The 24,129-nt window shown below is 39.6% G+C and overlaps 1 protein-coding gene across 4 annotated transcripts; it reads left to right on the top strand.

Annotated features, from left to right (window-relative positions):
• The first annotated feature begins 725 nt into the window (after positions 1 to 725).
• Positions 726 to 21,573, top strand: rbm5.S (RNA binding motif protein 5 S homeolog). Of its 4 annotated transcripts, none has more exons than XM_018259624.2 (24): positions 726 to 875; positions 7,592 to 7,651; positions 7,766 to 7,928; positions 8,417 to 8,587; positions 9,190 to 9,259; positions 9,830 to 9,903; positions 11,625 to 11,708; positions 13,602 to 13,662; positions 13,843 to 13,908; positions 14,209 to 14,369; positions 14,459 to 14,556; positions 15,204 to 15,291; positions 15,826 to 15,976; positions 16,099 to 16,175; positions 16,265 to 16,367; positions 16,454 to 16,545; positions 17,039 to 17,215; positions 17,824 to 17,970; positions 18,069 to 18,149; positions 20,034 to 20,216; positions 20,314 to 20,388; positions 20,486 to 20,580; positions 20,720 to 20,849; positions 20,958 to 21,514. In XM_018259624.2, the coding sequence occupies exons 2-24, from the start codon at positions 7,635 to 7,637 to the stop codon at positions 21,081 to 21,083; spliced, it is 2,490 nt and encodes an 829-aa protein (XP_018115113.1). In that variant the 5' UTR covers positions 726 to 875; positions 7,592 to 7,634; the 3' UTR covers positions 21,084 to 21,514.
• Positions 21,574 to 24,129: the final 2,556 nt, after the last annotated feature.

Here is a 24,129-nt window from a genome sequence, read left to right as displayed (position 1 = left end):
CTGCCCTTTTATTAGACACCAGTGGGATCACCTGACTATAGTTGGGAAGGGTGGGAGCTACAACATGGACGACATCACTGCTGCCATCATGCCCCAATGGTTGCATAAGGGCGGCTCTGGAGTCAATTCAGCCCTGCATGTGTGTGTGTAGCTGTGAGGAGATTCCTGCCGCTGACTAGTTGCCTTCTTGCTGCGGCATAAAATCTGCAAACTGCTGTAATTGACTGCCATGTCTGTAGCTGAAAGAGCTGCAATTGAGAAGCCTGTCTCTGAGGAATAGTCTCCTGCTGTTAGGAGTGAGGAGTAAATGTGATGCCAACTGCAGTAGAAACCACATTTTATGTTTTCATGGGGAACAGAAAAAAATGGTTCTAAATCTGGGAAAACTTTAAAATCAAGGAAATGTATTACACATGGAAGTGAACCACAAAAACTGTGTAAATGAGATGTAAAATTGAGGTTTCACTATGTTTTATTGGGCTAGAGCCTCTTAACCAGTCGAGAGACGCCATATTTGAGTTGACTGACACATTTGTGCGGATTCTACGAATCTATAGGGAAATTGCGCGGCTAAAATTAAATATGCGCTTTATGCCAGGGCTGCTTCTCACACCCACTTCCGCCCTTTTCTCAACTGTACTTACATTGTCGCTTGGGGTGGAGGGATAGGTTACACCACGCCCTCTACTGTTCCCTTAAGGACTATTGGCCCAATAACGGGGGCGTGACTGGGAATCACACAGCGCATGCGTTCGACAGTGGAAGATTCCAGTTTGTTGTTTTCTGTGGTGAATTGTGGGTAGGGGACGGGTGGATCCGCCGCCATTTCGTGAAGATAGAGCTACGGGGAGGAGGTGCTGGAGTACAGACCGGTGGTACGTGCCTTAATGAGCTTTTCCTTTACGTGGGAAATTTGTATCAATGTGTAGCGGGTTTCATTGTTTGTTGTAAACAAAGCTTTATGGAGCAGCAGCAGCAGCTACTGTTTGTCCTGTCAGGTTCAATACAAGAGCTGCTATAGACCGAGGTGCAGGTTTTGGTAAGACTTGTGTGAAATGGCGTGGGGACGTAGTACGTGCTCTGTAGTGTTCCAAGCGACGCAGCCGGACGCCCTTGTGGAGGCTACAGCCCGTGGGCATTTGGGGTGAGAGAATTCCCGATTTTCTTAAATAACAGCCCTGAGAATCCAGCCTGGAGGCCGCACAGTGTGAGAGATGATGGAGGGACTCTATGTCCTTTCCATTCAATCCTTGTAGCCAGAGCTGCTATGGAAATCGGTTGCTGCCTATCCCAGGTGGTTTCTTAGCATATCCCACATGATAGTAAAATCTAAATCGAATCCCAAAGGTTTAGGGGCTTTAGCACACAGCAGATTTGGGGAGATTTAGTCGCCTGGCGACTAATCGCCTATTCTGCGGGGCAACAATCTCCCCGAACTGCCTTCTGCCTGCTATAATGAGAAAGCGCCGCTTGATTTCTGAAGTTGCCTCGCGAGGAAACCTGGCGACTTTGGAAATGGAAGCGCTGCGAGTGCATTGGCGCTGGAGTTTTCTCATTACAGCAGGCAGTTTGGAAGAAAAAGGCGATTAGTCGCCAGGTGACTAAAGGTGGCCATAGACGTAACAATTACGATCTTTCTTGGAAAAGATCTTTACAAGAAAGATCGTTCGTTTCAATACACACGTGTAGAGCTGAATCGTCAGATATACAGGAAGAAACAATAGAATTCTACTGGTATCTGACGATTCGGCACTAACAATGGGCGATGTTTGGGTCCCTTCAAAGGCACCTGATCAAAATTTTCCGTCCAGCCCGATCGATGAGCCGACCGATATCCAAGTCTTCTGCCGATATCGGCCGGCTCTTTTTCCACCATACACGCAACGAATATCGGACGAAAATTTGTTTTGTGCGATATTATCTGTGCGTCTATGGCCAACTCTCACCGAATCTGCCCGTGTGCTAAAGCCCTTAGGGTTTAAGCACACAGGGAGATTTAGTCGCCTGGCGACTAATCGCCTTTTATTCGGGGCAACAATCTCCCCGAAATGCCAGCCGCCTGCTAAAATGTAAAGAAAAAGCAGCGCCTGCGGCAATGCACTCGCGGCGCTTCGATTTCCGGAGTCTCCTCGTGAAGCTACTTCAGAAATCGAAGTGATGCGAGTGCATTGCCGCAGGCATTTTTTTTTTTTTCATTTTAGCCAGGCGACTAATTCTCCCCGAATATGCCCATGTGCTAGCTCCCTTGAAAGGGCAAGGAAAGCTGATTTCACCAATATGACAGGCACACAAGGAATATTTAAAGCCATCATGCAGTCAAGTGGCAAGTGTAAAGCTGCACACCAGGTCCTCGCAGACACAGTAACCATGTATGATACTCTGTGATGGGCCAGCCTGAGCCTGATATCTGGCTGAAAATGGGGAAGATGTGGAAAGATCTTTATTTTCTCATCCAGCAGGGGCCATATAAATATGCTGATGTAGTATTCATCCAACAAGCCTATTAGGGCGGCCATAGATGTTAAAGGGGTTGTTCACCTTTAAAGTAACCTGTAGTATGATGTAGACTTGTAGAGTGTTATTTTGAGACCATTTGCAATTGGTTTTCATTTTTTACTATATGTGGTTTTTGAGTTAGTTCGCTTTTTATTCAGCAGCTCTCCAGTTTGCAGTTTCAGCAATTGGGTTGCTATGGTCCAAATTACCCTAGCAACCATGCATTCATTTAAATAATAGACTGCAATATGAATAGGAGAGAACTTGGATAGAAAGAAGAGTAATAAAAATGTAGCCTTACACAGTGTTTGTTTTTAGATAGGGGTCAGTGACCCCCTTTTGAAAGTTGGAAAGCATCTGAAGAAGACAGATAATTAAAAAAATAAAAAAAAGTTGCTAAGAATTGGCCATTCTATAACATACTTAAAGTTAAAGTGAATCACCCCTATAAAATTTTTAAAAGCTCTTTTCATTATTAAAAGCTCTTTTCAAGACCAAGCTTATCCAGTAATGGTCATTTTAGTTGATGGACAGATCGTACATTTAAATGATCATTTCAAGCAATATCATCTAGGTGAAGCCAGTAAACTGTGGGTAAATCTGCCTGCTTAAACCTGCAAACAATTGGACAATGGAAAAATTTCACTGCAAACCATTAAAATTGTCTTACCTCGGGCGAAAAATCATTAGATGCACAATCCTTCAGGTCCCCCTAACCTCGCAATAATTTGACGGGTTCGTCGGATCACCCTAAAATTGGTAGTTAGGGAGATGGAAATCTTAACGACTATGGCCACCTTTCGGCCTATGTTGAAGATCAGCCCACATTGGCTCATTATGTGGGTGGCCAAATCGGGCCCAGATCTGCTGACCTTGCCAAAAAGCATATCTGCCTGTGTATGGCTGTCTTTAGGCTACTAAGGAATGCCTGGGAACTACAGGTAAAATGGCAGCTCTGCTTTAGAAATGTCTTGGGAGGTGCATTGTTTTCTTACAGAGGTACACTGGCACAGTGAGTCCTGCATCGGGTCAGGTACCTACGGAATACCCGCAAAGTGGTCAGGTTTCAGGCAAAAAGTCCCTGATTCCCTGGCCATACGGGCAGTCGGCTGGTAACCTCACTGGGTACCCAACAAAGGTGCAGGCTTGAGCCCACCCACCCCTGTGGTTCTTCCAGCTTTTTTTTTTTTTTTAATTTTTGGGGAAAATTTGGCACCAAAGTGACATCCGTTCCAGGCAAAAAAAATAAAAAATGGACCTGCACAGGACTTTACAGGGAATAGTGATTGAATTCCCTGTCATATTGGCAACCTCAAGGGAATTCAACTTTCCTTGAATGTGAATGGTTAAAGTTTGCTAAGCTGTTTAAGGAGCAAAAGGAAATATATAATTATTTGAGTGTGCCAAAATGTTAGCCAACTCCCTGTGATTGGTTAACAGCGCTCCTGTTTGCTAAAAACTGCACTTCTGTAGGAGACACCATCGTCGTATTCTTTCTAAATCCTCTCTCTGTTCTGGTCCGTGTATATGGAGTGAAAAGCCAAATTGAAAAGGCCAGCTTTTCGCTTGAAGGTGGCCATACACGCGGTTGCCAGACCATCGGATCTTTCTCCACATGCCCACCAACGCCAGGACGATATCTGGTTAATCCGAACTCTCGTCCCTAGGGCTGAACTATTGGATTACAACAAAGAGACTGGACGTGATGGGACGAGGGCCACATCAACTAGCTGATGCAGTCCTCCTATTACAAGAAAAATCAAACCTCCCAGATCAATACCATGGCTAGATATCAATCGAGGAGACCCGTCTGAAGCCCCCCCCCCTCCCCATACACTGGCAGAATCGGACTAACGGACCAATATCGCTTTAATCTGCCCCTGTATGGCCACCTGTACAGTGCAATATGGACCGTGCAATATGGACCGTGCAATATGGACCGTGCAATATAGACCATTAGGAAGCAGAAGAAGACCGTGACTTTGTGCTCCTGCATCCGTACTCTGGGCTGCTGCATTTTTCAATGAACAGGAACACCAGCCTGGGATCTCCAGAAAGCGATCATAATCACTAGGGGGTGCCTGTCATTCGGGACATTCCTGTGATTATACCATTCCTTCTCTATTAAGATAATTGTTCCTAAAGGTTTCATATGATCTTCAGCCTTTTGCACCAATGTGATCTGCTCACATACCATGGCTATAATATAATTCATACCATACAGAAGCACAGGAGAGAGAAACAAGAATTTAGGTGTTGTTTTATTACTGCTGTAGTGTTTATTGCTGTGGAAATATTGGACTTAGAGTATTTAGATATTATTTTAGGATAAAATGCAGTCTTTCTGTATTCCTGAAGAATTGGTTGCTTATAATGACATTGTTTGTATGGTTTGCTTTTTCACCCCCTTTGCAAATTGTTTGAGAATTCATGGGACGTTGTTTCTCTTATACAAAGTAAAACTGCTGAGACAGGCAGCCACTATTACAGGTATGGGACCTGTTATCCAGAATGCTCGGGACCTGGGGTTTTCCGGATAACAGATCTTTCCATAATTTGGGTCTTCATGCCTTAAATCTACTAGAAATTCATTTAAACATTAAACCCAATAGGCTGGTTTTGCTTCCAATAAGGATTAAGTATATCTTAGTTGGGATCAAGTACAAGCTACTGTTTTATTATTACAGAGAAAAAGGAAATCATTTTTAAAAATTTGGATTATTTGGATAAAATGGAGTCTAAGGGAGACAGCCATTCCGTAATTCGGAGCTTTCTGGATATCGGGTTTCTGGATAAGGGATCCTATACCTGTACCAGCCTTCTGCTGCTCCCTTCAGCTAACAAAACTACTGTGCTATTCCAGGGCCTCTACAATTTAGATAGATTTGCAAGTTTGTTAAGAAATTCTGCAAACATTTTGAGCATTTGCACTAATAAAGAAAAATGCCCAGAGCGTCTTTCGCAACGAAACCTGGCAAAAAATTTCACTCATCACTAGTGATGAACACCTGTATGTCATTTGGCTGCCTGTATTGCTTGCAATTGTTGTGATGTTACCAGTAGGCACAACAAAAACATGGGCCCTGATTGGACCACAGGTTGTTCTTGTTTTTGGTGGCAGGTAACTTTGTATGGGTGTCTTAAATTAGGGGACCGTCTGTGCTGTTAACATTTAATTTCACTGTATGTTTTCAGTGCATCGTTTGTGCAGATGTTTGTTTTAATGGCTTATCTTTAAAAACTCTATAAACCAAATACATTTGTGCTATCCGTTATACATGTAGGGAACAAGATTCAGGCTTACAGTCAGTTTCATGTAGACCCAGCTAATTTGCCTTTTTTAAATGTGCATTCATAGGGTAGTAGGCAGCTACATCTGCAGCAGTGATCCATGCGCAGTCTTTATTTACAGGAAGGAAGTTTAACCTGGTTAAACAGCTCTCTCTCTAATTCTGCCTCTCAGGTGGGGGGAATACAGTTTTTGTATGTTAAATGTCCTTTTAAAGGGATTGTTCACCTTCCAAACACTCTTTCAGTTCAGTTGTTTTCAGATTGTTCACCATAAACAGACTTTTTTCAATTACTCTCCATTTTTTATGTTTCACTGGTTTCCCAGAATTGAAGTTTAAAGTTGAATGTTTGTGTCTCTAGTGTTTGAGTGTGGTAGCTCGGTGATCCAGGAGCATCTGAACTGTTACAATTTGCTACATTCAGTTGATACATTTTCCACAATTTCTGTGGAATATTAGCAACTATTGTATCAATCATAACAGCTGCCTTTAAAGGGCACCTATCGCAGCCAAAATCAAACACATATTAACAAATCTGACCACAAGCTAAACACGTACATAGTTTTTTGAAAAAACTGCAGGTTTTAAAAAAAATCCCTTACTTTGTCAAATGCGTTCTTTCACTGAGGGAGGCCATACTGAGACTATAACAGAGACTTTAATATGCAAATTTCAGGAGCATGCTCAGATTGTAACACTGCTTTGAGTATTCTAAACAGAATGCCTTGTTTTAATAAACTCCTCCACTAGAAGTATCAGGAGTTTTCCCTATCTTGTCCCCTGCTGGTGATGTTATTATGCAAATGAAGGGCACACACTAACTTCCAGCAGGTGGCAGCACTACTGAACGGCAGCTAACACAGAGGTTTGGCTGATTTGAAAATAGCTTAGAAGGGTTGATAAGCAAACAAGGAATTTCAACTGAGCATGTGCGAGATTTCAGAGCTACAATTGGCTGTGAAGATATAGGTAGGAGGAGCCAGTGAAATCCAAGATGCCTGCCTCAGCTAGAACTGCAGTGGAGATAGGGGAGATCTTGCAGAAGGAATAGTGAGCTGATCATTTACATTATACAAACAATTCTAACTGTTTTAAAAATCGGATTTCTTGAGCTTTCACATAGTGTATTTACTTAGTAAATGATTTTGGTCATGATTGGTACTCTTTAATGAAACTCAGGGATCTTGCTCTGCAGTGCTAGAGATAACAAATGTATCCTAAATAGAAAACTTCTTTATTTCTGGTGAACTGTCTGAGAACTGAAAAAAAGTGTTTGAAGGTGAGGAACCTGAGAATTTAAGATTAGGAGTTACTGTGTAAGCCTTAGGACTAGGCCACACGGGAAGATTTCAGGGAGATTAGTCGCCTCAAAGAAGCGGCGATCAGTCGACCAATCTCCCTGAATTTTCCCGTGTGGCCCTAGCCTTAGAATGTACTTAAACACATTATAAATGGAAATGTGATAAGATTATTGAATAAAGTGTACGTCCTAATAAACAACCTATCGGTGCTCTTTCCATTCAAATTGTTTTCCTTTAATATAACTGTGTCACTGTTAGCCTGGTGAATTTTGGGCTGTTCTACACATCTCCCACACTGAGGGAGCACTTTGGGGTGAGTTTTCCCTTGATGAAGGGGCTTGACCCCGAAACTTTTGCTGGGATCTCACCAAAATAAAAACAGTTTGAATTTATGTAGAAGCATTGAAGTGAGTGTGCCTTTTGTTTCTGTTTTTGTGAGTTTTCCCTTTTGGCTTTTACTGATAATAGTGAACGATCCTACTGACGTGTTTTTCTATGATACAGACTTTTTTCACAGCCACCGCTTGCTGGTCTTAAAGTGTCAACCATGGGATCAGATAAACGGTAAGACTTGAAATTGTATTTATTATTCTTTATATAGTAACATTTGTGCAGTGCTCACCCTGGTAAAATTGTCCTTGGCTGTTCTTTACCATTAAAGTAATCTTAATTTTTCAGTGTGAGTCGCAGTGAGCGGAGTGGAAGATATGGTTCAGCGTTTGATAGAGATGATCGTGATGATAGAGACAGTAGGAGCCGGCGCAGAGATTCTGAATACAAAAGATACCGAGATGAGCGTAACGACCAATATGATGACTACAGAGATTATGAAAGTCCTGAGGTGAGTAACCTCAACAAGGATAATGAAATACTGTGTACACATGTGACATTTACATGGAGCATTTGTTAAATCATTGCAGATAAAATGGATGGGATATGATGTAAGCAACACACTGGGATTTACGTATTACTTGCATGTTACTGGAAAGTTGTAGCTACTTATAATAGTCTTTTATATGTTATGGACCCAAGAGCATATAATCAGATAAGCCCTTCTAAATCTTCTTTTTTTCTTTAGTTTAATTCCTGTGAGGTCTGCTGTGTTGGCTGAGAAATGCCTTTTTGAGCATATGTCAAAATGTACAATTATTCACTTTTATACTGCTTTGGGTCTCCGGGTAGCATGAATACAGATTTATTCGTGCACCTTGGCAATAATGTGACTTAAAGAGTTCGAAATAGGCCATACTGCTAGTAAGTTATACTAAACAAAAGTTGCCTCACTTTTTTTTTTTTTTTTGAATTTCTGATGTATTTCCTCTGTTTTAGCGTGAAAGAATGCGTGACCGAGAGAGGAGGAACAGTGATCGATCTGAAGATGGCTATCATTCAGATGGTGACTATATGGACCATGACTACCGCCAGGACTATTACATGGATGAAAAAGAGAGCAAGACAATCATGCTAAGGGGCTTACCCATTAATATTAATGAGAATGATGTGAGTTATGAAATAAAGACCAAGCTATTAATACTTCATTTTATGGAAGGATGGTTTCAAGGAGGTGCCCTTGTTTTGCCAATAATGATTCTTGAATGATTTCGACCTTTTAGACTAGTTTTGTTTTGTTTTTTAAAGTTTTTTTCCCCTGTGTTGGTCCTTTCATGCATTCGGCACAGGAGGAAACCCAGGCCTGTGGAGCAAATACAGTGCAAATACAGGTGGAACACAACTTTATTGGGCAGATTTATTAAATATATAATATAAATTGAAAATTTGCTTAAATTCAACCTTTAATAAATGTGCCTCTATGAATTCCACCTGTGTTCAGGGTCTGCACCACAATGACTAAAGTATTACTGAAAATAATGGGTTGGAACACATGAAAGATCCTAACGCGGGACTAAATGCCTGTCCTTACTCACCGTTTTTAACACTTTCGGTTCTCAAAACATTAAATCTAGTCTGTGACTAGAAAAAGATGTAAATAGCCGATTCGAATGACCAAATTTTTTTTTTCATTAAGTTAACTATTTGAACATTTTAAATTAATATTTGCGTTACAGCAATGCTTTCCCACTTAATGGTTCTGTGCATTTTAGATTCGTGAGCTGGTGGAGTCTTTTGAAGGGCCGCAGCCTGCTGATGTGCGGCTGATGAAGAGAAAGACAGGTGAGGTTCTATCTGGCGTGATGTGTTGGACTTTTGCTCTTTCTGAAATCCGTTACTTTCACACTGCTCTCCTTTTTGGTAATAAGGCCCTTACCCATCCTTCATTCAAAATAAGGCTTTTATCAACCTGTTATGGCTAAGGAACCTCTTAGTTTGAAATATGATTTTGTTTTATGTGTAGCATATTGTATGAGTACTTTGGTAAGTAAAACTGTAGGCTTTTACTGTTGCGTGAGTGGAATTTACCACTCTTCTGAATACAACTGATGTACTTGGAGTCTTCAGTACCTGTATCACATGTACGGTGCAGCCTTATGGTACGCACAGTACACCTGTGAGAAAATATTAAGTTGCGCATAAATTACCTGGAGGTTCCTTTTTTTTTTTTTTTTTTTTTTTTGTTTGTGGCAAACACTGTATAGACAGGTAGGAGGACTACACCCATGGAAGTCATGCCATAAAGCACTGCTAGAACCATGGGCTTTGTCAGTTGGAGAGATGCAGCTGTGTTTTATGTAAAAGGAACTAACTAACACTAGTATCCCGTCTATATCTGAATGCTGTCTCTAGGTTTAAGCCGCGGTTTCGCCTTCGTGGAGTTTTATCACTTGCAAGATGCTACCCGCTGGATGGAAGCCAATCAGGTTGCTTCACTCGCCAAGTCTAAAATACTCCTGAGAAATGGCACATTTACATATGTCTGTAATTAAGATCGAAAAGCAGGGGGGAGGGGATAAAGGGAGAGAGGCTTAGAGGAAACTTGACAAAGGCAATACATGCTCTGTGTACATTAAAGTTATAATAGTCTGTATGTACTAGTTGTAAACATAGATTTAGACATGCACCAGTAAATAGGAAATTTTTCTTTTGGTGCAAAAGCTCTTTAACAATAGACCCCTTACAGGTAAAATATGTGAACATAAAGTTGCCTTTTCAACTGGCCTATACATGTGAGGTTGGAACTTTTCCAATTAACTAATAAAATTCATTATTATAACAGTTGATATATCCATATTCATATATGTGTGTGTATATAAAATCTATTTATATATAAATATATTCCACTTTGATTCTCATGTCCCTTTTTCACCATGTTATGCATGGGTATAACATTTCAACTTTAATGTACACAGAGCTCTGGTGTGTCAGTTGTTTAAATGACATTGCAGGTCCAGTCCCCTCCCTCTCCCTGGGTACTGCTGAGTACATCTGGCAGACACATGTTCATTATAACTCCACATGGACAGCAGATTTATTTAATGAAGTGGGAAGTTTTTCATAAAGGAATTGTTTTAAAATAAATGTATTTAAAAAAAATTACCCCAAATCAAATGTAAAGCCTGTTGGTGTAGAGCATTGAAAAAGCAGAAGTTATGCAGTGTGTTAGATATACTACTATACCCACATAGTAACCCTCCACATCCCATAGAAGGGGATATTGACCTATGGCAGTTAGTTCAAGCTCATTGAGAATAATTTTATGATGCTAATTTCTGGTCTAGTGATCAGCATATTATTCTTCTAAAGTGATTCTTCTGCTATGGTCTGGCCATACATATCATTTTTAGCAGAGGTTGTAAGGATAGTGACATTAATGCAGTATGTAAGAATTCACTTTAATAGTTCACCTACACCTTGCAGAGTTCACCAGTACATGAGTTGGATGGGAATTATCCTAAAATCAGACAATTCATTCATATTTTAAGATCATTTTATGACTTGATAATCATGGCTCTTGTACATATCCTTTCCTAAGAAAGATTAAGTTAGTCTGTCCTGGGAAATAATTGTAGTAAAACTTTTAGGAAAGAGGGGGGCATCATTCATGTTTTGTATACTGAGTTTAAAATAGGCTTTTTTGGGTTGATGGTTTTTAAATTAGTGCCCTTTAAAATGGCAAATTTTCATAGTCTTCCCATCATGACCCTTCCTGAACCGGTGGCATTATCGTTTTTCTATGCTCCTTGGTCTAGACATGGTTATGATATGGGGTTTAACTATCCACCATTCACTGTGTGTTTGCAAAAACTGATATACCCTGGAAATACTGCGTGCGCTATTGAACCTTCCGTTTATCTTTTTTCTGGAAAGTTCTCAACCCCTTTGACTACTTCCCCCTGCTCCCTTCTTTCTGTTTCTGCCAATGGAAATTCTTTGCGCGCCTCTGTCTACCTCTCCCTCTGAATCCAGTTCCTCGCACCACCCCTCTGTGAGAGGTTGGTCAGGCAGAACATTAGCTGGCGGTGGGTGGTCCTTCCCCACATTGCTGTCCATTATTATGTCGGGATCTCATTCCCCTATGCCTGGGGATCGCTATTCTCTCTCCAGAAAGTTGGCATTAATTGTATCTTTTATGTTCTTGCAGAAAAAGCTTGTAATCCAGGGAAAGACTATCGCCATGCATTACAGCAATCCACGACCCAAATTTGAGGACTGGCTGTGTAACAAGGTATGTTCTGTTTTAGCATTTGTTTATTTAATGCCACTTGTGATTATTACAATTGTTTGTTGTTCAAAGAAGTAGGATATCCCTTCTGATGCACTTAGATGATAAGGGAAACTTTCATAAGTTGCATTACAAAAGTGAGTGGGACTATTCTTGTACTCACAGCTGGCTGATTGATGAGTATCTTTAATATAGTCCTATATTAAATAAGGTGTCTCTTTGACAGAAGTCTGCTCATGCCAATGTAGGTAAAGGATTCAAATTCAGTCATTTATACTACTAATAATTATTGTATTGTGTTCACTTTCCAAACACTTTTTTTCAGTTCTATTGTTTTCATATTGATCACCATAAACAAAGGCTTTATTCAATTGCTTTCAATCTTTTATTTTTTACAGTTCTCCCAAAAATTTAAAGGGGAACTCCGGCTTCCAAACCAAAATTTGATAAAGAGGCTCACATAACACAGAAACCCCTAATATACCCATCACAGTTACCTGTTTCTTCAAAAAGTATGAATAAATGCCATTTTCTATGCTGGAATACAACAGTTCTTTTCTTTCTGCATCATTTGAAATCCTGGCAGGGAAGGAGGGACTAAAACACTGATGTTACAAATTGTAACAACTTCTCCACAGTTTACAGACATGCAGGGACTACATAACCCACAATGCATTGCACTGTGATGTTCTGTTCCTCATTGAAATCACTTGTGCAGGGAATTGTGGGGTTTGTAGGATGCAGTCTAAGCACAGCTGGCTGATACAAAGTAACAGTAGTCAGCCAGCTCAGCAAAGTAGTCAGAAAGATCAGCAGAAGAGCAGAGGGCTAGGCTTAGGGAACTGTCAGAAAACATTAAAAATCATGAAAAGTCTGCATATTTTTTAATTGATGTATATTGCAAAGTTGCTTGAAATTGTTTACTTTTCAAAAAGCTTATGTTTTTTGTGGAGTTCCCCTTTAAGTTTAATGTTTCTGTCTAGTGTTTTGAGTCTGACCGCTCGGTAATCCAGGAACAGATTCTTGAACTGTTACAATTTGCTACATGTAGTTGATGCAATTAGTTGATACATTTCTCCGCAGTATCTGTAGAATATTTGTAACTATTGTATCAATCCCAACAGTTGCCTTTAATGAAACAGGGTTTCTTTTTTGGCCGGGCTAAAGATAACAAATGTATCAATTTAGAAGTTACAAGGTCATGCCCCCCCCCCCCAGAAATAAAGCTTCAGAAAAACTATCACAAATAAAAAGTATTTGGAAAAAGTCTCTATTTCTGGTCAACTGTCTGAAACCAACTGATCTGGAAAAAGTGTTTGAAGGTGAACAACCCCTTTAAGGCTTCCAGAGTATCCCGGCTGTACATCACAAATTAATATAGGAAGATTGCAATGGAAGTGGTAATGTTTGTCATGTAATTTAAAGGAACAGCAACACCAAATAATTAGTGTTTTTAAGTTCTTAAAATATAATGACCTGTACTGTTTCCCTGCACTGGTAAAACTGGTGTGTTAACTGCAATGTATTCACTGTCTTTTCTCCTTTTTCAGCTTAAGTGGCTGCCCCCATGGCTACACAGCCTTGTTTATGTAAACTTTAGTAGTCTTTCTAAAGCAACTTTTCTAGCCTTTCTAACTTTTACCAGTGCAGGATAACAGTACATTATATTTTAATTACTTTAAAATACTTTTTTTTGGTTCCTTTAAAGGTCACCTGTCAATCACCCCCCCCCCCCACCATTGAATCCACTTTAGAATATCAGATGCATAATTTGTTCGCTTTATATCATGCACTTTGCTGACGTTTTTCTTCAGGACTCACTTATACTTATAATGATGGGTGGGAGAATGTTGGCAATTGAGTGGTTATTAAGTGCAAAGCTCTCTGGTTTTATAGTGTGGCCTGTACAACTTTCGTCGAAGACTAAAATGCTTCCGCTGTGGGGCAGCCAAGGCTGGTGAGTGTTAAAATGGCAGGAACTTTTACCCTTTTAACCCTGATGAGCTGTTTTGTTCTGTGCATACTGATGCATTGTTTCACCCTTTGTCATCCTTCTGATGATTCCATTTGTTGCCCATATTTTGAACTTGGTGGCTAGTTTGTGAATCCCATTTTTTTCTACATTTGTCCTTTGCAGAATCTGATATGGAAGCCCCATCAGGATCATCTGAAACTCCTCAGTCTGCTGATTACTATAGTGACAGTAAGTATTTTTAAGGCTTTGGTTATGCGAGGGTCAATTATGTACAGTCCATAGATGAGAGATTATCAAATGCATTTTAGAGTAGACTGCTGTTTTTCTGACGCCTTTACAAAAAGGTCTGTGTCATGTCTGCAGAGAATGGCTGGCAAAATGAATGTAATAGCATTTGTAAATTACAAAGCTTTAGAAAAAATATATTGGTCTGTACATATTTAAAATGTTGGGTTTGTGGGCTGCCTTGGAAATTACCTTTTTACAGACAGTTGGGTGTAACCTTATTAGGTGGCTATGTATCCTCAGCCATAATCCTTCGGAATATTGGACCCCACACTGTAGTGGATTCCATCTTATCTGCACTTGCTCCCTATGTCTCACTTGTGGTCAGCAACATCCGCCTTATTAAGGACAAGCAAACCCAGCAGAACCGAGGCTTTGCATTTGTGCAGCTTCCTTCAGCTCTGGTAAGTTGGGTTCTTCTCGCTTTCTGTTCAGTCTCTTATCTTTCTTGGACAAACCTAACTTTTTTTTTTTTATCGGATTTATTTATCAGGAGGCATCACAGCTCCTACAAATTCTACAGACTCTGCATCCCCCTCTCAAAATTGATGGGAAAACTATTGGTGTGGATTTTGCAAAAAGCGCTAGAAAGTAAGTTTGGCTTAAGTACAAAAAATGTTTGCAGTAAGTAACAAAACTGAAACCTCACATTTCTGTTTTATCAGGATATGGGAATGCATCAATTTGATCTACTTGTATGTTATCTGTACATTCTGAGAGCACCTATCGTGCATTTGGATGAACATATTCATGTGCATTTGGCCAATCTAGCTTTCAGAAATCAAGTGTGCCATTGATGAAGTGCTTAGAAGGCACCAGAAGCAGTTGGTGGGGATGCTTTAAATGGCCAAATCCACACTGCCTCTTGTTATACACAAGCATTCTACCAAGTCAGTTGAGATTTTGTCCACTACTTTTCTTTATAAAAAGAATAAACAGTGGCTAGTTTATATACCACAAAAGGTTTTACGTTTTTCTTAAAGCAAAATCAAATATGAGCATAGGTTTATGTACTTCCATGTATGATTTAAGTAATGACACCACTAAAAATGTTTTGAGAACTATTTGGAGTTCTTTTCTCTCTATACTTCTGTTTATGATATAATCTGGCCCACATACCTGTAGTATATCTGTTAATTGGCCTATTACATGGAGATAATTTGGGCATCACAGCTTTATAGATTTTTAAAATGTGCCTTTGTTTGCTTTAACTGGTTCTCCATTCCTCTTTTAAACAGGGATCTTGTGTTGCCAGATGGGCACAGAGTTAGTGCATTCTCTGTGGCAAGCACCGCTATTGCTGCTGCACAGTGGTCTGCCACTCAGGTGAATATATTATTTATAGTCCATTATGGTCCTTAATACTCTTTTTGATTTGCAAATTTTAAGTGCATCATTAACTTTAAAACCATTTGTTGACCATTCGCATCCAATCAGTTTAGTCTCCTTACCATGCAACTAGATGGTCTATTTTGAAGACAGTATAGCCCTTAGGATAGCTCACCTACTCCTTTTTAAGTGAGATTCCTTACTAGTATAGTTGACACCCTTTGCTGTGGAGATGACCTATGTTTTTATCCTGCCTCAAGGCAGGAAACTGTTTATGTGCTAACTCTATTATGTAAAAATATGTATGTATAATTTTTTTTTATATAGTGCTACTGATGTACACAGCACTGTACAGTAGAAAAATGAGTAGACTCTGCTGTACAACAGTATTATTTACTGTTACTAACAAGATTCGAGAAATTTGAATCCTGTAGCTGCCATGATAACTTATTACAGCATCCACAGTGCCTTCAGTTAATAGAATGTAGATATTTTAAGGTTTCAATCCAGTAAAGTCTTTCTATTTTGTAGCCGGCTCAGCAAAGTGGTGAAGCTGGGGATTATGCATACCTGCAGCAAGGACAGGAAGGCAATTCTAATTTTGGACAATGCTCCCAAGATTACCAACCATTTTACCAAACACAGACTGCAGCGGTAGACCAAGACACGGCACCACAATCGGGTATGAACTCAATATAACTTTCTGGTTGAGTTAATATAACATATCCGTATGTTATTCTATCTCTTTTATGAAGTTGTGACATGTTCCAGTCATTTCACCAGTCATTCCAATTTTTTATACAGAGGGTTCTCCAGTACCAGCAACTACAAGTGCAGTGGTGTGTCAAAGTCCTCAGATGTACCAGCAACCCGGTTCTCCGGTATTCAACTTTTTATTTACTTTTTGGTATTGTTTTTTTTTTATGCTTGTTTTGTATTCTTAACTATGCCTTTATTCCTTTAACCACAGACCCAGTCTGGTACAAGTACAGCTGCCAGCACAACTCCAGCATCTACTACTAGCACAGAAGAAGCAACCACTCCTACTGCCATTGTTCCTGGAGTAAAATACTGTAAGTTCTACACTGCTTTTACTAAATTATTTTGAATCTGTATGGAAATTGTATCATAAATTTTTTTTTCTGTCATTTTACCCCAGCTGTTCCAGATACTTCCACGTATCAATATGACGAGAGCTCAGGATATTACTATGATCCGCAAACTGGCCTTTACTATGATCCCAATTCTCAGGTATACATCTATTTTTACTTGTCATAAGCCTAGCTCACTGTGCTATAATACCCAGAATAATAGAATACCCAGAATGATTGCCCTTTATATAAAAAAAAGCTGCATTGTCAAGGAATTCTTCTCCCCTTATAGGTCTGATAATTGAGGTTATTTTTAAAACGTAGAAGATACTTGCTTTATTAAATGACTTATGTTGTAGATCAAAAACAGAATTAATTGTGAAGAAATGTGAATTGCTTGTAATTTCCTTTTATGTATGTTTCAGCTGTGATGGCTGTGTATTTTCCTTTGGTTTCCTGCAGCAAACTTTTGTTACACAGTCTGGATAGAAAGTTCAGAAATATTTTTTTTTTTTTTTTTGGTTTCATTCAGCATCTTGTGTTTAACGTATCGCACCTACTGTGCTTCATGACTATGTTCCACAAATTGCCCCCACACCCCTAAATAGTTTGTTTATTAAGGACATCTTTTACTTCATTTCCCTTTTTTGCAGTATTACTACAACTCACTGACTCAGCAGTATCTATATTGGGATGGTGAAAAACAGACTTACTTGCCGGCTGCTGATGGAACAGGACAAAGTGGAGCACAACCCAATGGTGCAAATCCAGGCACTTCCAAGGAAGGCAAAGAGAAAAAAGAAAAACCAAAAAGCAAGACAGCTCAACAGGTACATACGACTCTTTGTTACTTCTATCGTATGTTTGATGTCTAGGTCTGTGTGAGCTTTTGTTTTTTCTTTAAAATTTTCCATTGATGTGGTGACAGTTTTTTTTTTTTTTTTTTTTTTAAATATGACTGAGTTGTATTTGCTTGTGTGACTGCAGACATTGGCAGCTGTTGCTAGAACTTTCAAACAGATTAGTATCATAATTCTTCAAGCCACCTATCTCAAGGGCCAGTTTCCCCTTCTGCTTTTGCAAGAAGATAGCTCAGAACTCATGGATTTACACTAGACTGCAGTTTTGTTTTGGCCACTACTACTTTCGTCCGCTTTTAAAGGTATAGGGACACGTAGTATAGCTGCTATCACTTGGAAGCAGCACACAACTAAATTTTGCTCCTCCTCAGTTATATCCCCCAGCCAGGAACAGTTTAAGGCAGTTCAAATGTGTATAAAATTATTTATCCACTCTTGTGACTATAATAATTCCAGTTGGAATCTTCAGGTCAGGCAAGCATGCCTGTTGACTGCCAGCCAGAGCCAGCTGCATTTGTAAATCTGTTTTTATTTGAAAAAAATCATATTTTTACACTTGACATTTTCTATATTCCAAGATTGCAAAGGATATGGAGAGATGGGCCAAAAGTTTAAACAAACAGAAGGAAAATTTCAAGAACAGCTTCCAGCCACTCAGTTCTCGTGATGAAGAGAGAAAAGAGTCGGCAGCAGCAGATGCTGGATTCGCTTTGTTTGAGAAAAAGGTAAGTTCAAAATAAATACCTAAACATTAGATTAAAGGGAATATACAGTGTTTAAATCAAATCATGTTAATCTTTTTTTTCTTTTTTTTTTTTCTCAGCAAGGAGCATTGTTTGAGAGACAGTTTCTACCAGATATGATGATGATGATGGTGAACACTGAGGAAGAAAAGCCTCCAAATGTGAGCAGATTTCTTTTTCATTTAATGTCTGTTCTGATTATTCATTATTTAACCAGGGTTACTTGCTTCCATTGTCAAAATCAATGCTGCTTTTAGGGCTCAAGTCCTAGTGTTTTGTATAGTACAAAGAACAGGGATCCTTACCTAGGCATCAAAATTCTTGCAAGGAGGGGGTTTTAGGGTTAAAAGGACTCCTTTAAAAAAACATTTACTAGTTATTTTGAAATTAAAGGAACCGTAGCGCCAAAAACTTAAAATACTTTAAAGGAATGGCAATATAATGTACTCTTGACCTGCACTGGTAATACTGGTGTGTTTGCTTCAGAAACTCTACTGTAGTTTATATAAACAAGCTGCTGTGTAGCCATGGGGCAGCCATTTAATCACAGGATACACCGTAAATAACAGATTAAGTACTGAAGAAAGTCATTGTATATTACAGAGCTTGTCTGTTATCTGCTGTGTATCCTTTGCCTTTTCCTCTTTTTCCAGTTTGAGGGGCTGCCCCTATGGCAACACAGCAGTTTGTTTATATAAACTATAGTAGTCTGAAGCAAACACACCGGGTTTGCTAGTACAGTGTAACCCTACATTATAAAGGGATTTTATACTTACTGGAAAATCCTTTTTCTAGTAGGCCCGAACTGTCAGTGCAAACGTGTGGGTTAATATCAATCTCATCTCTGGAAGCAGGACAGAAGAATAAGACTCTTGACCCTTTCCCTGGTATGTAAGTTGTGGCTCCACCTCCCATTGCCAGTTCATTTGTAAAGCTTAATGAGGTGGAGTGTATTCAGGAAAGTAGAAGTAAGGTCAAGAGTCAGTTATTAACATATGGAAAAAAAATGTTATGTGCACAGACCCATACTAAGATCAGCCTGGGTGGGACTTATTGCACTGACAGTTCCTGGAGTGCTAGTACTATCGTTTGTTGCTCTAGAATGTTTATCGGGAGCTGTGATTCTTGGTTGTCCCAACGGCCTTGTAGAGTGATGGTGCGGTGAATTAGGGGAGTAATTGTAAGAAGCTGTACTTCTGTTTACTCTCACCTTATTAGTGTTGGTCATAGGGAGTAATAATAGGTAGCACTGCATACCCTTTACTCTAATACAAATGCAGCTGAATGGTATTGGGCCTACCAACAGCGTGATGTGCACTGATTCCACTTGCTGTGTAAGCAAGGAGGGAATTACTGGCCTCTCTGGATGCCCTTGTTGCCCCTCATCTCTGATTTATCCAGGGCTGATATATTCAGGTGATTCCACTTGCTGTACAACGCACTGCAAGGAGGGAAAGTCACCATACGTTGGGAGACGGCAAAGCATGTCCCCATCTTTGAATGTAGAAGCTCTGAAGCTAAAGGAAAAAAGAATTGGAAAGAACAACTCTTTTTCTGTCCTTCACCTCCGAGGCAGGACAAAGAACTGGCAATGGGAGGTGGAGCCACAATTTATATTCCAGGGAAGGGGTCAAGAGTCTTATTCTTCTGTCCTGCCTCCAGAGATGAGATTGAGATTAACCCACACGTTTGCACTGACAGGAGGGCCATCTAGAGAAATTTACATTACTTTAAAACACTTGCATAGAAAGATGAGTTATAAAAAGTAGAGGTATTAATGTGTGTCATTACAGTGCATTTGTTTTTAAGATGGGGTCAGGGACCCCCATTTAAAAGCTGGAAGAGTGCAAATAATTTAAAAACTACAAAAAAAATGAATTAAGTCAACCAGCTAAAAATTTGCTTTATTTATTGTTTAACATACGATAAAAGTTAACTGAAAGGTGAACCACAATTTTAAGGAGAGAAATTGAAATCTTAATGCCTGAATATAAGTGGAGTTTATTTGCAGTTATAAGTGTATAATGGGCTCTTGTGACTTGCAGAAAGCACTGGTTGCTGCTTATAGTGGTGATAGTGACAATGAAGAGGAGCCTGAGAGACTTCTTGGGGCAGTGGATGAGGAAAAGTTGGTGGACTGGAAGAAGCTGGCATGTCTTCTATGCCGCAGACAATTTCCAAATAAAGATGCCCTGACAAGACATCAGCAGCTGTCAGACCTGCATAAGGTGGGCTGCATTTTGTTATTTTTATTTATTGTTAGCTGTTACTTAATATGTGGAGCAGTAGTCAGCATAGTGAAATGTAATTTTTACTACCCAACAGCAAAACCTGGAAGTCTATTGTAGGTCAAAGATGTCTGAACAAGAGTTTGAAGCTTTAGAACAAAGCGAGAGAGAGGTGAGACTCTTACTCCTGCACAGAATGATTGCAATAGGTCTAGTGAATTGAAACTAAACCTTGTGGTCCTGATGGGTTTATATTGGTCTTCTCTCAGGCAAAATACAGAGACCGGGCAGCAGAAAGAAGAGAGAAATATGGCATTCCAGAGCCCCCAGAACCCAAACGCAAGCGATTCGACCCTACTGTGGTGTAAGTATGCTGCACCATAAAAACCTTAGGGTAGACATCGATATAAAGCATTCTAGATAAACGTTACTTCATGTATCAACGCTCAGACCTAATGGACATGTTTAGAGATTTAAACAACTTCCTTTATCCTCTGGTACAGGAATTATGAGCAACCTACGAAGGATGGAATTGATAACAGCAATATAGGAAATAAGATGCTGCAAGCCATGGGTTGGAAGGAGGGCTCTGGACTGGGCCGAAAGAGTCAAGGAATTACAGCTCCTATTCAGGTAATATAATCCTAATCCAATTTAAAGCAGGCCAGTTTATCATTTTGGGGCTATGTTGCAGTATGAAGTATGCATGATGAGTTTTTACACTGTTCTCTTATTTCCTAGGCTCAAGTCAGAATGAGAGGGGCCGGTCTGGGAGCCAAAGGCAGTTCATATGGAGTAAACACATCAGACTCTTACAAGGATGCAGTGAAAAAGGCAATGTTTGCACGCTTCTCAGAAATGGAATGAGAGACTGTAAACGGTAGCCTGGGTTAACATTTAAACATTAGTGCTGTTTCTCTGGATAAGCAAAACTGAAAAACACATGGAGGACTGTTCTTGAAGTGTAAATATGTAATATATATTGTGTGTATATTATATATATATTGTACAGTGTATATATTTTTTTGTAAACACTTAAACCATCAGAAACAAGTTTTTGCATTGAGATTTGAGTCCGTTTTTGTATGTGACACACTAAAAGTTGCTTGTAAAACTCTCAAGTGTTCTCTTCTGACAAACCCATGGAATCATTTTATTGCAAGATCACTGTGTTGTCATAAGACCTAACACCAGCGCACAACTGTGCTCCCTCAAAGGACCCTGTCATAGCACAGTATCAAGCCAACTTTGTATATGGAAAAACTTTGTACATAAATTGTCTGTTTTTTTTTTTTTTTTTTGTTTTTTTTTGGACTTTATTGCCCAAATAAATTTCAATAATTGAAAAAATAAAAAAGTCTGCTATAATACATGGAAGGTTATTAGCTCAACCCTGATAAACATCAGGGAGTGAAGTTTTAAGTAGAACAGTTGTATAGAAATGTTTTCTTCACATTTGAAAAAAGTGGATAAAATAGTTTGGAACCCAGACTTGTAGGACTACACTACACGTGAGACGTGTATGATAGAGAGATTGCATCCTACATGTCTGATGTAGTCGCCTGTGTTAAAATGAGACTTGTACAAATATCTGACGTGTAAATCGGGACTTTGGAGTCTGTACATAAATGCTTCAGCTCCAACGTCTCTGTTTTTAAAGGAACAGTAACACCAAAGACTGTATCAAAATAATGAAAATATAGTGTACTGTTGCTCTGCACTGGTAAAACTGGTGAGTTTGCTTCAGAAAGACTACTATAGATGATATGCTGTGTAGCCATAGGGGCAGCCATTCAAGCTGGGGAAAAAAGGAGAAAGCACGCAGTTATTGCACAGGCAATAACCGATAAAACACCATTGCATTGGACAGTGCTTAGTTCAGTTTTTTATGTCCTCATGAGGTTAGGGTGTGTAGTTTGACTTCACTGGAAGTCTTTTCTCTGTCAGTTCATCCTGACAACAGGAGATGGTCAAGATTCCTACACTAAGTAGAGTGTTTCTGAATGATGTCTCCTAATGTTGGAACAGTCTCTGGGGACTCATTGGTGCCAGAGGCACTGACCATACAGCCTGATTAACCTCTACTTTCCACTAACAGGAGAGAGTCAGGTAAGTGCTACAACCCTTTCTTATATCTCTCTCTATCCCCTGTTCCTGTGGAACCCTTCCTGCAATGTGGCGGGCGGGGAGAGCAGGAGAAGAACCCGCTACCTGCGAAGAGCTGAGAGGTCAGCCCGAACTTGCCCAACCCGCTGGTATAGGGCCGGCCCACACATCACTAATCTCTTGCCTTGAAATACTACTCTAAATAATACTCTAACTGTAACAGGAAGAAGTGTGGGAGCAAAAGACAGAACTCTGTCTGTTAATTGGCTCATGTGATCCAACATGTATGGTTTGTTTGTGTGCACCGTGAATCCTGCAATCCCAGGAGGGCCCTTTTTTTTTTCTTTTTTTTTTATATGGCAATTTTCTATTTAGCATAATCCAATGGCACAGACTACTAAAGTATATTGTTATGAAAATGGTTTATATACATGAAGCAGGGTTTTACACAGCTGTTTTATGCAATTTGTTTTTATAAAGACCTACATTGTTCAGATGTATAGTTTTCATTTAAAGGTATATTTCTGTAAGGGAGAATCGCAGGGAGTTAGAATGGCCTTCTTAAAAGCTCTGATTAATGAATACATATCATATCCTCTAGATCAGGATTCCCCAACCTTTTTTTTTTTTTACTTATGAGCCATATTAAACTATAAAAAGAGTTGGGGAGCAACACAAGCATGAAAAAAGTTCCTGGGGTGCCAAATAAGTGCTCTGCTTGGCTGTTTTATATCCCCTATGTGGACTGACAGCCTACAGTAGACTCTGTTTGGCAGTACACCTGGTCTTTATGTAACCAAAACTTTCCTCCAAGCCTGGAATTCAAAAATAAGCACCTCCTTTGAGGCCACTGGGAGCAACATGTCCACGAGCCACTGGTTGGGGATCACTGCACGTCTAGATTACAATCGATCTCTTTATTGATTTGGATAACAAAATCCTGAAAATTTGAGCAGAGGGGAATGAAGTGGCCTATAGCAAAGTATTGGCCAAACACTCGTTCCTGAATAATGATGTAATAACCCTATAATACACAAAAGCCATGAATATCTTGTAAATTATATTCTTATAAACGGTGAGTTCTGATGTCATCGGTTATAAACGGTGAGTTGTGATGTCATTTCTGTCACATGACTCACTGAAATTTGTGTATTATAATAAAAAAAGTACCCCCAGTTTCAAAATATGAGGATATTAGGAGTTACCTTGGCATTCCATGACCTGTATAAAATAGGGATGCACCAAATCCAGGATTCGGTTCGGGATTCAGCCAGGGTTCAAACTTTTTCCGCAGGATTTGGCCGAACCGAATCCTAATTTGCATATGCAAATTAGGGGCGGTTGGGGAAATTGCCTCGTGTTTTTTTATGGTTATGAAACTCCTCGGTAACAAAATATCCTTATATTTAACAATAGGGGGTACTTTATTCACTATATAATCTACACCCTCCAAATGGATATCAAGAAAGTTAATGTGATAATCATTATTCAGATGTAAATTGAAGGTAAAAGTCATTAGTATTTAGATATTAGTCACCAAATAAATACATATATTCCCACCATTCCATGTACACATTGGAGTAGAAGAGTGCCAATTTCGCTCTTATAAGGGTCCCTTGTCCCCTATTTATGCAGAGTAGCGCTTATGGGCGCCATCTTTCGGGTCTTTGGTCTTCTTCGGATCCTTTTCCTTCCCTTCGGTAATTCACAGAACTGTTTGGAGCATGTTGGTACGAATACTAGAAGGCTTAAACTGCACATGCGCCAAATACAGCATTCCCTTACAGGAGAAGACTGAAGACCCAGA

Source organism: Xenopus laevis, chromosome 4S (assembly GCF_017654675.1).
Source record: "Xenopus laevis strain J_2021 chromosome 4S, Xenopus_laevis_v10.1, whole genome shotgun sequence".
Classification (NCBI taxonomy): domain Eukaryota; kingdom Metazoa; phylum Chordata; class Amphibia; order Anura; family Pipidae; genus Xenopus; species Xenopus laevis.
Note: the sequence above shows the minus strand (reverse complement) of the source record. Positions and strands in the feature narration are given on the sequence as shown.

What these genes read in the sequence shown, in the direction of transcription:
- rbm5.S (XM_018259623.2), top strand. An exon ending in GCTGGATGGAAGCCAATCAG is followed by an intron (nt 9,904 to 11,624) that starts GTTGCTTCACTC and finishes ATGTTCTTGCAG; the next exon opens with AAAAAGCTTGTAATCCAGGG. An exon ending in TGCAGCTTCCTTCAGCTCTG is followed by an intron (nt 14,370 to 14,458) that starts GTAAGTTGGGTT and finishes TTTATTTATCAG; the next exon opens with GAGGCATCACAGCTCCTACA.